We start from the raw sequence: 14,997 nt of genomic DNA, 5'->3' as shown, positions 1-14,997 counted from the left end.
CGATGCATCAGATAAACAAAATCATACCGTGAATAATCATCAGTAAAGTTTATGAAGTAGATATAGCCACCCCTGACTTCTACATCAAATGGACCACACACGTCAGTGTGTATCAAGGCTAATATCTCAGTGGCCCTTTTCTCTTGTCTCACAAAAGGTAGCTTGATCATTTTTTCTTGAAGACATGATTCACAGACTGGATAAGACTCGAAAGTCAATGGTCCAAGAAGACCATCTTTTTCCAGTTTGTTGAGTCTGTCCTCTTCAATATGGCCTAGCCTAAGGTGCCACAGATACTTTTGGCTGATCCTATCTCTAGATCTCTTAGACCCTATGGTATTCACAATTTGCTCGTTAATGTTTACACTTGCATCGGTGTGTAAATGGTAAAGACCGTCAATCAAGAAAGTACGTGTCACAAGTTTATTTTCAAAATAAATAGAACACATATCTTTATTGAAATAGAAATTATAATTATCCTGTACCAGCACAGAGATAGAAATCAAATTTCTACTGGCTACAAGTATGAAATAACAGTCTTTCAAAAATAAACTAAATCCTAACAGTAGTCGCAGAGGGTAGGTTCCAACGGCCACAGCAGCAACCCTTGCTCCATTGCCAACTCGAAGAGTGATCTTGCCTTCCCTCAGCCCCCTAATTTCTTCAAAATCCTGCTTTGAAGTGCACAAATGAGTACTTGAACCAGAATCAAGAACCCAACTAGAAGAAGAGAAAACCATTAGGTTAGTTTCTATAACAAGTAACTCAGACGTACCTTCAGAAGGCCCATCCTTCTTCCTGTTCTGGACAATTGCCAGGTAGGCCGGACAGTTTTTTCTCCAGTGGCCTTCGACATTGCAATGAAAATATTTTTCTTTATCGTTGGCCTTTTTCGGAACCTGTTTCTTGGGCTTGGCCTCGTTCTTTTGCTTCTTTGCAGACTTTTTCTTCTTGAAAGAAGACTTCCTTTTGGAGGAAGCCCACTCCATAGCTAGAACTGTGCCCCTCGAACTTTTTAAAGTGCCTTCTGCAGTCACCAGTATATTCAATAACTCTGGCAAAGTAGCATCAATCTTATTCATATGATAGTTCATAATGAACTATCCATATGAGTCAGGAAGAGACTGGAAGATCAGATCCACCTGTAGTTCCTTGTCCATGTTCATACCGAGCTTCTGAAGCTCATCTATGTCCTTAATCATTATCAAACAATGATTACTGACGGTCTACCCATCACGCATCTTTACTCTGAAAAGTCTCTAGGAGACTTCAAAACGAGCTGTGCGACTCTGTTCATCATACAACTCTTGTAGGTGAATTAGCATTTCTTTGACAGTCCTCATATCTTCGTGCTGTTGCTAAAGATCATTGGACATGAAAGCTAAGATATAGCACTTTACTTTGTTATCTTCGTCCATCCACTTCTCAAATGTAGGTCGTTGATCAGCGGATGGACGAGTAGGTAACTCAGGTGCTTCCTGATCGAGGACATGTGTGAGCTTTTCAAAATTGAGAACGATTCTCAAATTTCGGAGCCACTCTTTGTAATTGATGCCGGTCAACCTATTTGTATCGAGAATTCGGGCTAAAGGGTTTGAACTCGACATGGTTATCTGCAGAGAGAACAGTTTCTAATTAGATTTTATACTTATAATATTGTTTGTTTGAGGGACTTTAAAAACAAAATAAAAACTCTCACTATTTCTTCGAATCTCCCACACTCCTCAGGTGGAGAAACGGAAACCTATACGTGATCGATTTTAAGTAGATACTGCGGTCTCATTAATCTATACACATCTCACCTAACAGTTATTGGTGAGTACAGGACGACCTTATATCTAAAAATTAACCACTAATTAATGTATGTCTCAAATTCTTAACTTTTTAAGAATATACAAAAATTATCTTTGTTAATTTCTAGGATAAATCATGGATACATAAGCATGATTGAAAAAAAAAACCTCTTTATTTATAATGAAAGTATTATAAATATAAATTTAGGCTCTGAAAATATATAATGTGTCAGCCAACAATTGGCTTTTAGAGCACAAATCCAATAAGATCATATATTTGGTCTATGATAGAAGTTAAAATGAGTAGGTTATGTTGTATTTACTTAGGAGGCATGAGCCAAAAAGACTAGTTAGAAAGTGATATTTAGATATTTTGAATTTGCATTATTTAAGATCTTTCCGGTAAATAATCGATGTGAGATTAAATAGATGCCTGTATGGATCCTCGTATACTCGCTCGTTTAAGTCCTGACGGTTGAAGGTCCAAATTCATGCATCCATTCATAAGCATCACGATTGACCCATGGTCAGCCCAATGAACCCGTGCTGTAGTATTTTCTAGTCCGCATCAATTATGGGCCGGATTCGTTCTAATTCTATTTATAACGATCCAAGATCTCATTCAAAAAGATCGACTAGAAAGTGTTATTTGGATTTCTTGACCTTGCATAAGTACCCGAGATCTATGTAAGTGAATAATCATTTGCACGAATTCTCATGGCATGTGTCACTCTCAAATTGATAATTAATCTTGCAAGATATTTTAGACATTAGGAAATGGCTAGATCACCCCTAGATATAGCCAAAGAGCAATTCTTTGCGCACCATACGCAGTGTAGAAATCACGCACTGTGCACAGTGATTTGCTCATGCATGGGGCCGAGGCAGGGCCGGCCTTGGGGCAGGTCGAATTGGGCGACTGCCCCAGGCCCCAGGCCCTGCATTGATGTTCCAATTGGGTGCAAGGATGACTTTCTACAATATTATAACAAGAAAAATAATTATATAGGTTAATGATGGGTTTTACACGCTGCTTAATGAATATATCTATAGTAAATTATTGCATATAGATTAATTTTTTAATGATAATTAATGTTTAAAGTATGTTAATTTTTAATAGAGAAGATCTCATTTTTTTCATTTAGCTCCAGATCTAAAATATGTTAGGACCGGCTCTGGGCCGAGGTGATCAAGGGGAAAATTTTCTTTTCCTTTTTTGCCAGCCCCATGGGAGCGAATCACCAAGTGCGGTGTGCAGTTTCCTGTACCATGCACGGTGCACAAAGAATTTCGCTATAGCCAAAAGGCCTCCTCCGTCTATCTTATTGGGCCAAGGTTCTGGTGAAGAAGGTCCAACTTCCTTGGATATGAGCTCATTGAACGCCCACATAGCACAATCCATTCGGGCCCAGCATATGGCTTGCCGCTAACGCTCGTTGCAAGACGTGGAAATTATTTAACCGCGTAAAGACGAATACCTCGGCAGCCATGATGATAGCACCATGCTTTTAAGCTAGCGTATAACTACTGGCATGTGTGTTGGTAACCCCTAATTTTATCTTTTATTCTAGAGGCATTCCATATATGGTTGGTTACTTGGTTCAAGATAAATATCGATCATTCATATAGATGAATGAAGGCAAAGGATCATTCCATTGATGCATGAGAAGGAATGATGAGCGAAAGCATTCTATTTCATCATGCAAGGTGTGGATGCCAAAAGACTTGCAGAAGTGGGGCAGAATGCTGGTATTAAATGACAGTATTACGGATATATGTTCCATATTTGCTCAAGGAGAAGAATAAGCTTAAAGTAAGCTAGATCCACTCACCACCCCACCACCCAATGTAAGCTAGATGTATGTAGAAGAAAAAGAAGAAAACCAACTGGATAAGGTATCCGAGAGGGATTAGAGACTCAATCTTCTTTAAAGAGACCTTGAATTCAGCTGATAACAAGTCACGAAATTGATCATTTATTTGACACTTCTCATGCATTGCAAGACCACATGTATAAGCTTAAACCTAGACTGATGGTTTCGTAGATTGGTAGTCCGTGTGTGCTTTGAATGTTGGTACTTTGCATGATAAAGAAGGAAAGCTTGCATGGTTCACTACAAGCCCCCAATGATTATTGGCTCACGTTCTTTTCTTGTCCTTGGACCAGACTCAGAGAGCCAGGTTTTGGAATAAGATATATTGCCTAATACTGGGGATAAGAAAAAAAAAAAAAAATGAGAAAACCGTTGCGTCTGCCGGGAGTCGAACCCGGGTCTATTGCTTGGAAGGCAATTATCCTAACCGTTGGACTACAAACGCTCTGATGGAAGGTTGCATCCCGTTCTATATTTGTTCTATGAATTTTTCTCCAATGCAACCAAACTCCCCCTTCGCCCCGCGCTGGTAGTGTGCACTCGTTTCTTGCCTTTTGGTGAAATGGTGGCTGTTGGATGTCCATTCTCAAGGGGGCATCCCCTGGTTACATGGAAAATATATTAAAAATGATGGATCAACCAATACGAACCATTTTTTGATAAAATCAAATTAAATACCATCTATGAATGATGATTGCATAAAAAAATTATTATTTAAATATGTTTTGGGATATATGTTAAAATATCCTCTCTTCTTATCGAGGAATTTCGTCGGAAAAATTTATACATGTTAAAATATCCTCCCTCACATACCTAGTTAAACAAAGTAAAGTAGCTAAAAAATTTGACCCTTATTCATTAAAGTTAATTAGACGATCTAGATGAAGCTGACTCACTAAGCAAATCTTAAGTTTTGGTTGGGACAAATCATCTTGAATTCATTAGATCCTACCTTTGTACCCTCTGTTGGAGGGTCGGTCCTACAAGCCAATCTTTGATCATGTACAAAGGGCTAGCTGCTCACCAATTTGTTCCCTTGCATATAATTTTAGATGTGCTTACATGGGAGGATGAGCTCCTAATGCTAAATATTTTTATCTTTTGAACTCCATCCTGATGCATGACATGCATGACACAAATGCATTGGGCATAGGTTGTGCTTGGCCATGGAGCCTAAGTCACTAATCCATATTGCAATAAGGTTATTATTGTGGTATGGATTCATCAAGTCATACCATTCTATCGACTTAAGTAGTCAACCAAACGATGCAACAATGTGCCACATGTCCTCAAATGAAAATACATTTAAGACACTTAAAATTTATTAAAGAGACAATTATGATCTCATGCACTTATGAGGCATGTGGTGAGATTGTATGATCTATGCAATTGAAGTCCATGTCATGCGTAATATGCTTGTGGTTGTTATTTATGGAGCAATTAAGATGCACGTCTTTCTCTTTTGGTAACTGATATCAATTGCCATTCTATATAATTAACATTCGGAGGTTCTCTAAAAATACCCTTTCTTATGCTGTGATGCTCTTGCTTTTAAAAATCTCCACTTTTCTTCTAAATTTATGCTTAACTTAGACATTGAAAGATTTTTCATTAAGTAAAATTGAAAACTTTTGATATTATTTTTCTCTTATCTACCGGTCAGACTCATAGTAGACCTCTTTGTTTGAGTACAGCCGTAGTCAATCACCTATCTTTCACCAACTCATTCAATCGCTTCAACTTGAAGCTTATTTGATCTCTTCAATTTAGATTTTAGTGGCAACACCCATGTATAAATCAGTTCGGTCATCCCCAAAGTCCATCATTCTTTTTTTTTTTCTTTTATTAAGATGGATAATTTATACAATTGTAATATAAATTATTCAAAAAATCAACAGATAAAATATCTCAAAATACTCTCACAAGATAAAAAAATCAGCCACAATACCTCTTCAGAGGGCTCAACGCCGAATACAGTCATCCAATACGCTGCCTCGTTTATTTTTTGATAGACATTTCTTATACTAAAAATGATTCACCCCCTCACTAGATATCCTAGCTAGTCCTCCTAAGCCCATCATTCTTTGAACATGGTAATTCTGGGGGTGGGGGGATAACTAACGCATTTCCCCCCTCTAACACATGTCATGTGTTGCTATGAATTAAGAGGGCGACCCTAGTCCCCCTAAGCCCGTCATTCGTCGAACCTGGAAATTCTCGCAGCTGCCAGCCCTCCCGAGCCCGTTATTCGTTGAACCTGGTAATTCTCGCGGGCGCAGCGCTAGTATCCAATACGTCCCCCCCCCCTCCCCCAACTCCCTCCCACTCCCTCCCATTAACACGTGTCATCTGTATGTCTGAGGTCACTTGACGCTACAGAGTACTGTGTCGGATTTTACTGCGCTGCTTTTTTTTTATAATATTTTATTATAAAAAATATTCAAAATGTTATACGTTATTTTCCTATAATATTTTTTTATAAAAAATATTAAACATATTATACATTACTTATATATATATATATAATTTTAAAAATAATATTTTATTATTTTTTTTTCTTTCTTGACTTATCCATGCCATCTTCCACCCTCAACGTCACCCGCGGCTCCTCCATGCCCCATAAAGTCCCCACCCATGGCCCCTCCATCCCTCTTATCTTTTCGGCACTCATGGCTTCTCTACGCCGCCACCCTTTCGACATCGCTCCTTCGCACTTGATCCCTCCAACCACCCGCGCATGGCCATGATTCTCCTCTTTCTCGGCATCCGTGGCTTCTCTATGCCATCTCTTGATGCCACTCCTCCATACTCGATCGTCCCCCATATCTGTGGTATTTACAGCTTCTCTATACACCCAATCCCTCTAGTGTAGCTTCTCCACCCTCAGTCCCACGATTCTTCTTGTTCTCACGACTTCTCTGCATTGCACCTCCTCCCGCTCTGATGCCGCTCCTCCACTTTCATCTCACGATTTTCCTATCCCCTTCGTAGCTTCTTTATGCTCATGATTTCTTTGTGCCCGTGATTCTCGGTACCACATATCATCTTGTCATCGCCACTATCATCGCCGCTCCCTATGTCCCCCTATCATCTCCGATGACTCACAAAAAAATTTTAAATTTTTTTATTTTTTAATAAAAATTAATTTAATTATAAAATTTAAAATAATTATAATTTTTAAAATATTTAACATATCAGTTGCACATCAACGCATCGGTTGATTGAAATCAGAATGATTTATATTTAATCCAATATATAAGAATACATAAACAGTAAAAGAACTCAAATAACTTTTGGGCACCCTAGTAAATGCCGTACTCTTCCGTAATAGGACCATTGGGGGCATGGTTGTAATTTTGACTGAAAGCGGAGTCAAATGCTTTCCTGTTTGTCACTAGTGCTCGCAGCGGAAAAGCCGGGACTTCTCGGTTCCGTTTTTTAAGGCACCGGTCCAGCATCCCACTCTGCTATCAGGTTCCGCTGTATCCTATGCCACACCAAAGACAGAATCAAACCAACCAAAACAACACCAAGGAGACCAACTCCCTCGCGGCTGACCTCCTAATCCAACTGTTCGATGCGTTATAAATTTCTGAAAGACGAACTTAACCTTGAAACGGCGGCCACAGTTTTCGGTTTTCCGCCACTTATGTGCTACACGCTCGACTTTAAGACCCGTGCGCTCGTTCATTCTTAGTTACGAATCACGAGATCCCACGTGGATAGCGACGGTTGCAGAAGGAGCCGACAAGGTTTCGACCGTGGGGCGTCCTTAACCGGCGATGGAATTTAAACAGCTTATTGATTAAAGTAGGGTTGGGCCCAGAAGGCCGGTAACATGGCGACAAGGGAAAATGACTCGTGTGGCATCATATTTCGTACGAAAGGAGGATTCCCCTTGCTTCGTGCGAACCACCGTTGGATCACACAACGCGCCACCTGTCCAAGCGATAATGGATGATTCAACGGTGGATTCGCGCGAAGGAAGGGGAATCCTTCTTTCTTGCGGAAGATATAACTCGTTACCCTTCGCTGTTCCCGTCACGGAGCGGAGCCCATTTCCGTCAATCCGACCATTCCCAGGCACCTCCCGCGTCTTTCCTCCGACCAGGGTATAAAACCCTCCACTCATCGCCCTCTCGCCCTCTCTCTCTCTCTCTAGTTTTTGCTTCGCTTTCTTTCGTTCGCCGCCCGAATATCCGCAAAGCTGGTCAGAGCTCTTGACTGCAGCTGGAGAGAATGGTGGAGACGGAATTAAAAAGCCTGCGATGATGTGAGGAAAAAGACCTCCTTTTGTCTCCCCTCTATCTTTCCTTCTCTCTCTTTTCCCCTTTCCTCCAGTTCCCTCCCCCGGTGTTACCGAAAGCCTCCCGTACCAACGTTACAGCTGATACATCGTCTTCTTTTTCTCGCGCTCTCACTTGAGTCGGGTTATAAGTGGTGGTGGAGCTGAGCGTGGAGAACGAGGAAGCGGAATCTTTGTTGTATCCGCTATGGCTTGAGGGGTTGTCTACGGCCCGAGAGGTATTCGATCAAACGCTTTCACCGCTCCTTAAACGCTGGGCTCTGTATCCGTTTCTTTCTTTTAAGTAGCTTAGCGTAAGAGAGAGTATGACGCCTGCAAGCAAGTGGCTCTCGTTCCCCTACCCTCCGATGGAAATGCTCCTGCGTCCTTGTGGCTATGATCAGATCGGTCCGTTTCAGTCCTTGCTCCAGGCGCCGAAGCTGGAGGACATGCTCGGCGGGCAGCGATCATCGCCGATGGATCCGTGCTCCGACATCCTGACCGACGGTCAGGATTCATCATCTCTCGGCGCGGTACATGATCATCTTCAGAACCTAATCCCGCCGAACCCTGGCTATCTGGGCGCCCTCGCCCTCCCTCCCGGCAACTCCGTTAGCTTGGAGGTGGACGACTCCGCGTCGGCGCCGGAGAGTCAGCTCGGTGGCTTCTCGCCTGAACTCGGGATGGTCTCGGCCAAGCCGCGGCCGCTTCCGCCTGCGTTGCCGGCGCCGGGGAGCTCCGGCGGAGCCGTGTCGGAGAAGGCGGCGGCGGTCGGGTCGTGTCAGAGGACGTCCGTCTACAGAGGGGTGACCAGGTATGTGATTAATTAAGCGATAATTATTTTCTTGTACTTGAAAAGAAACCATCCATTAATTACGAATACCAGCATCGGTTTCGGAAAAGCGTCAGAGAGTGACGTGCCTCGGCACACGTGTGGCGGTTTTGGCAGGCACCGTTGGACGGGCCGGTATGAGGCCCACTTATGGGACAACACGTGCCGGCGCGAGGGGCAGAAGCGGAAGGGCAGGCAAGGTGCGCACGTGCGAACCTGATTTCCTTGGTTCACTTAATTAATTAATAATTAATTAGTCTGTCTTCCATGATTAATGGCAGCCCATTAGTCCTCTCTCTCTCTCCCTCTTTCTCGCGGTGAAGTGTGAGAGTAGAGAAGGATTGATATAAGAAGGGACGAATGCCGGTTTATTTGCGTACGGGAGAGGAGCGCTTTCGCTTTCTGCGAGATGCCGCCGCTTTGGGATAATAATTAAAAACAGGGGGAAATGGAAAGGAAGGGCTCTAGATGTGACCAGTGCCAGCGACTCCTTCATCCCCACCCACCTGAAGGGCTTTAAATAAATAAATAAAAAAAGCTTTGTTGGTGTAGGAAAGCCATGTGAACCAACCCACCCCCTTTTTTTTGAATTTTTTTTCTTTTAATTCCTTTTTTTTGTGGGGAGGTGGGGTCCGAAGCGTTACTAATACTCTAATTACATGTAAACCTTATACCTTTTATATGATAAATAATATCCTACTTTTTATTAATTGCAGTCTTTTTGTCTTTTTCCACTAACTCTGCAGCCTCTAGCTAGAGTGGTTTATATTGGTGTACCTGTGGAATAGTATGGTTGATGTGGAGTTAGTCCGGGCTCTTTCATTAATGGAGTTTTTATGCTTTTTAATTTAGTTTTCTACATGAAGTTTATTATTATATAGACGTAAGACGTCAAGTCTGTATTGCAGTGAGTTGTGGGGCCCCACTAAAGTAGTTCGAAAGGGGCCCACATTCACGGAAGAAGGCCGGTTTCTGTGTGGGGCTTCTTAGTGGAGGCAAGCCTCCGTCAAAGCTCTCATCATAAAGCCTTTTGTCTGGACTCTGGAGGGTGAGAGATTGATATCTGATAGCTGTTGGGGGGAGTGATGTGACGACACATAGGGGAAGGATCGAGTCACTTCTACGTGTTGCTGCGGCTCGAAGTACACTGTTGCCCTTTCTGTGTTCGATGTCAAGTCTCCATAGCCCCACTAGTATCTTTGACTGAAGCCCCTCCCCATGCTTTTTCCAGCATGTCGCTTCATTAGATTGTGATAAGATTACACGACTTTAACATTGTGTTGTGTTGCCTGTGTGCATCTCAACGTATTATAATTCTAGTAATACTCCAATCATATACAATTTTTTTTTTTTTTTTTGTATATATAGGACCTCATCAATTAATTAGTATGAGCTTTCTCCAATCTTTTGTTTAGGAGGTCAGCAGCGTTGTTCAGGTTGTACTTGATTTTAGCGATACAGAGGATTGTAGGAAACGAGATTCAAGTAGTTTCATGGACACCCCTGTAGTTTCCTGATGCATATTCTAATAAATAATTTGATAATTCATATAGAACACGGTTAATGTTTCCATGGTGACTATTAGATGCTTTTCTACCTCGATTCACTTCTCTTACAAAGGCAGCATGGCCGATAATTGTTTCTTAAACATCAACTTTGGACAATTCTGCTTGCTTGATTGCCATGTGTATGCTTGATTCCATAGAAAATATAGAACGAGTCATTGGATTGGTCGTATATGCTATGGCTGTTCGGCAACTAATGTGAAGAATATGTTCTATGAATTGGGGTCTGCCGAGAAGATTTTTGTTGCAACAGTGATACTATGTCAAACTTGTAACAACCCAATCAAAAGTCAGAAAAAGTCAGAAATTGATGTGGCAGTGTGGGGTATCATCACAAGAATGGATGAAATACACGGCAATCGATGAAATACAAGCATTCTCATTGGGATGTGATAAATTTGACATGGTATACGGTTGCAACGAAGTTTTTTCCGGGGTTTGCCCTAGTAGTGACATCTCTTCTCTTAGCAACCAGAGATTAGGGTTCGATTATTGTATGGTGCATCCCCAAAAATTCAGACATCAAAAAGTAGTAGTAGAAGAAGAATTTTTATAAATATTGCCTCTAATATAAACGTGGCTTTAAATTTGCAGCTTGTATAGTTTTTTTTTCTTACTTTCCTACAGCTTATTGTGGTAATACGTCTGAGTCTATAAATATGCATAGTGATTCAGGGATAACTGAAGGATGCGGACGAATACATCTAATAAGTAATAGAAATATTCTAAAATAATTGTTGTTTGCATTGGCCTCTTTATTCCTAATTCTCTTTAACATTTACGGGGGAATAGGACCATATAGCATGGGGTTGCCTCTTATCAGTTTTCAACTTACCTTATGGGTGTGATTAACTTCTAGGACACTAGTACACATCATAGAGGTACATAAATTATGAAGCTCTATAACTAGGGTAATAACGAAAGTATGAAGCTTTATAACTAGGGTAACAACTTGGGTTGGTCTTGACCTGAACCCAGCTAGACCAACTCACTTCTTGACTCAAGTCTGGACTCTGGCCAGAAGAATCCCAATCTGGACCAAAGTTGGGTTGGGTTATAGGTGAGCTTAAGCCAAACATGAACACATCAAACTCAACCAGAACCAACCCATCCTCGCCCAACCTAACAAATAAATTAAATTTATACTTATGTTTCACATAAAAAATACTTATATGTTTCATTTGACTATATTCTAAACCCTTTTAAGTAATAAAATTAGGTACGTGGCCCCTAAATAGGATCCAAATAAATACTAACCTAACAAAAATGTCTAAAATCTTTCTCCAACCTTAAGTTACCTATACAACCTGACTTAACTTCATTATTCCCACCCAACCTAGCTTAACTTGACGATGAACCAAACCAATCAAAATAATTTGTTTAAGTTGGGGTTTGGTTGGGAGAGATAGATGTTGGGTTGGTTTAGCTTAGCTTATCCCTCAACCTTACCCAACTGGCCCAAGTTGCAATCCTAATCATCTATCATGTCCTTCACAGGTGTTAAGCAAAGGAATACACACATACATAAAAAAGGGCTAGAAAAGGCCTCCTTTTACATTATTCAAGTCAAACTGCAACTATTGTATTCATTTATGTAACCAAAAAAAAAAAAACTATTGTATTCATTTGAAAGCATACACCTAAAAGTAAAATATTTTCATATCTTATACCTCTAGAATGCTAATTAAGTGTTTGACAAAAGCAGGGACAAGAAAATGTCAATGGTGCTTTCTGAATGGAATCCACAGATCATTTCTTTTATTGTGTCCTTTCTCTTTAGACTTTTCTCAACTATCTTGTTCTTGCCAATTTAAATTGGACATCATAACTTTATTATTAATTATTATATGGCTGATATGAATTTTATGTTCTCTTTTGCATGGACATGCATTCCATATTGGCACGATTGTGTATATTCTTCAGTGTACTTAGGTAAGTAACATATATTTTTCAATTCCAATCGCAGCAACCTCTAATTTGAATTTATATGTGGGTTGATACAGTATTTACATGATGTAGGTGGATATGACAACGAAGAAAAAGCAGCAAGGGCCTATGATCTTGCAGCTTTGAAATACTGGGGTCCTACTGCCACTACAAACTTTCCGGTACTGTCTAACTATCAATAAATTCTTATCTCATAGCTTTGTCACAAGACTGAGAGGTAGAAAGTAGCTCTTGCGCTGGTTTTAGCAATAAAACTTGGTGTGGGCTAGGTTTTCTTCTTTTCATGCTAAATTTGTTCTTTGCTTTTAGCAAGTCCTTCCATCGGATCGGTGTTGATGAATTAGTTGCAGTCCTCTATCTCTTAGATTAATATCGATAGCCTTGATGAAGTGACTAGATTTTCTGATTGTTTAGGTGTTTTGTTGAGCAAGAATTTTACAGAAAATGCTCATTGTCTGAAGTTGACTGTTTTAATGACTAAGAATTTGGTTGATATTCTTTTTCTAGGTAAAAGTTTATAGCAGGGAAATTGAGGAGATGAAGAACATGTCTAAGCAAGAGTTTATTGCATCACTAAGAAGGTAGTGATATTACTTATCCACAGTGTACTACTAGTGAGAGGATGAATAATGCAGGTTCTTATGAATTTATTTTGTTTTGGGATTTCCAGAAAGAGCAGTGGCTTTTCTAGGGGGGCTTCTATCTACAGAGGAGTCACAAGGTAAAACTGATCAGAATGTGAAAATATGGTACTTGTCAGGGAATCAGTATCATACCTACACATGATACTGCTTGCTGTCATGCATGCTCCCATGATTTTATCTTAGGATGTGTATAATGATAGTGTCTTTCTATGATTTGTTAGGCATCATCAACACGGGCGTTGGCAAGCAAGGATTGGCCGTGTTGCAGGCAACAAGGATCTTTACCTTGGAACATTTTGTAAGTGATTTCATGGTCAATTTTCTCCTATTTTGACAGAGTATAACTGAAATATCATAATTTGTACCTTTTTCATCTCTCTCTCTCTCTCTCTCTCTCTCTCTCTCTCTCACTCACTTTGTGATGATGATGGATTGAAGGGTGGTTAGAATGAATGCCATTGTTTGTACAGAAAAACAGCATTGTGGACGGTTATTTTCTGTTGTAAGTTATGATAGGAATGGCTTTTCTTTTCTCCATTTTCCTTTAAACTTATATTGCATGTTCTCCTCAGCGACAGAAGAAGAAGCTGCTGAGGCCTATGATGTTGCTGCAATCAAGTTCAGGGGTGCAAATGCTGTCACCAACTTTGAACTTAGTCGATATGATGTGGAAGCTATTGCAAATACCGATTTGCCTATCGGAGCATCTGCAAGACGGATCAAACAATCTCTCCAAGCCAGCAACAACCATCTCACTCTCGGCAGCTCATCCATCTCACAGCAACCAACTTTCATGCCCTCTGCTCTCCTTCACAATGTCTTCCAGCTTCATGCTAGTTCTGGACCATCCGACCCTCTGGCTTACTCCAGTTTGGTGCCAACTGAGCCAGAAGTATGCAGCCAGGGTCTGTACTGGCTGACTGCTAATGATCAAAACAGCAGCCAAATTAGCAACCAAACAATGGGAGTGGTATTCTCTAGCTGACACACCTTGCACCTTCCCAGTGGTCTTATCTTTTGAATGTGGGTCGCATGTGTGACGTCGATGCTGATTGATCTTGTGACTCCACAGTAGGTCAGATGCTAAGTTTTTTTGTATGAAACTAATACCAACTTCCATAGATCACAGGTCTCTCTTCAGTAGATGTTACTTTCTGTATAAATACTGGCAACCTAATGGAAAATTGTATCTGAAAGTCTTTCCGGATTGAGGTCATGGAATCACAAACGGTTTGATGCACTGCTAAATGGCCAGGCAGTTTGCTCATTTTCACTTTTGCAGGGGTCCACTCGTTTTGGGTTAATTACTATTTTTAGCTACGTGCATGCATGAGCTCTGAATTTTGACTGGTCAACTCTCCTTGCAATTCTGTGAAGGGAACATCCTGGACCTTGTTGTATATGATTGGCCTTACAGAGAAAAGGTGCTGAACCCTGTTCTCTTATGTAAACCATGTGATCGTAGTCAAGAAGCCCTGGAATCGAAGTGGAATTGGACCGGGAATATGGTAATCCCCATTTCCCTTTTGTTTTTGGCAAATAAATAGTCCTGATATCATCGGTTCTGGAGCGTTGCTTTCTTCCTTTTTTTTTTCTTTTCTTTTCTTTTATGATTTCTTTTTTTTTTTTTTTTAATTTTTTTAAGTCTGGGTTAAGTTTGAGCTTGGATGGTAATATCTATTTAGTTGGAATGAAATTGAATGGAGATGTAGCTCATGACAAGCTTAAGCTGGACTAGAATGCATCATACTGAGCTCAACCTGTAGCTATTTTGATTTTGGATTTTTTACATCCCTCGACACCATGCAGGCCATGTCTAAATAAAAATAAGGCAGACTTCATAGACCAATACCATTCATAAATTTGTGTTATATAGTGATGATGCTCTCTCTTGTTCTCTAAAGCCCCTTCTAAGTGGGGCATTCCCTAGGCGTTTTGGGGCGGTAGTTGATTCCACTATTTAGGGGCTGTTCGGATTCACTGGCCCAAAATTTTGGAAAAGAATGAGCTTGGGCTAGATCTGTATTCATAAATAGCCAGGAGCCTATGGGGTGGAT

General features: G+C 40.7%; 1 protein-coding gene and 1 non-coding gene across 2 annotated transcripts; one reads left to right on the top strand and one right to left on the bottom strand.

The window, feature by feature from the left end:
* Window positions 1-4,040: 4,040 nt before the first annotated feature.
* Window positions 4,041-4,112, bottom strand: TRNAG-UCC (transfer RNA glycine (anticodon UCC)). Its single transcript has one exon. It is a non-coding gene; the product is annotated as a tRNA-Gly (tRNA).
* Window positions 4,113-7,726: 3,614 nt separating this feature from the next.
* On the top strand, window positions 7,727-14,188 carry LOC105057321 (AP2-like ethylene-responsive transcription factor AIL7). Its single transcript, XM_010939909.4, has 8 exons — window positions 7,727-8,766; window positions 8,902-8,984; window positions 12,273-12,281; window positions 12,369-12,457; window positions 12,804-12,877; window positions 12,967-13,017; window positions 13,162-13,238; window positions 13,513-14,188. Exons 1-8 carry the CDS (start codon window positions 8,279-8,281, stop codon window positions 13,923-13,925), a joined length of 1,284 nt encoding a protein of 427 aa, XP_010938211.2. The 5' UTR covers window positions 7,727-8,278; the 3' UTR covers window positions 13,926-14,188.
* Window positions 14,189-14,997: the final 809 nt, after the last annotated feature.

Source organism: Elaeis guineensis, chromosome 14 (genome assembly GCF_000442705.2).
Source record: "Elaeis guineensis isolate ETL-2024a chromosome 14, EG11, whole genome shotgun sequence".
Lineage (NCBI taxonomy): Eukaryota > Viridiplantae > Streptophyta > Magnoliopsida > Arecales > Arecaceae > Elaeis > Elaeis guineensis.
Note: the sequence above shows the minus strand (reverse complement) of the source record. Positions and strands in the feature narration are given on the sequence as shown.

Coding starts and splice junctions, on each gene's coding strand:
- LOC105057321 (XM_010939909.4), top strand. CDS start 8,279: ATGACGCCTGCAAGCAAGTGGCTCTCGTTCCCCTACCCTCCGATGGAA. Junction 8,767..8,901: donor GTCTACAGAGGGGTGACCAG/GTATGTGATTAA, acceptor CGGTTTTGGCAG/GCACCGTTGGACGGGCCGGT. Junction 13,018..13,161: donor ATCTACAGAGGAGTCACAAG/GTAAAACTGATC, acceptor ATGATTTGTTAG/GCATCATCAACACGGGCGTT.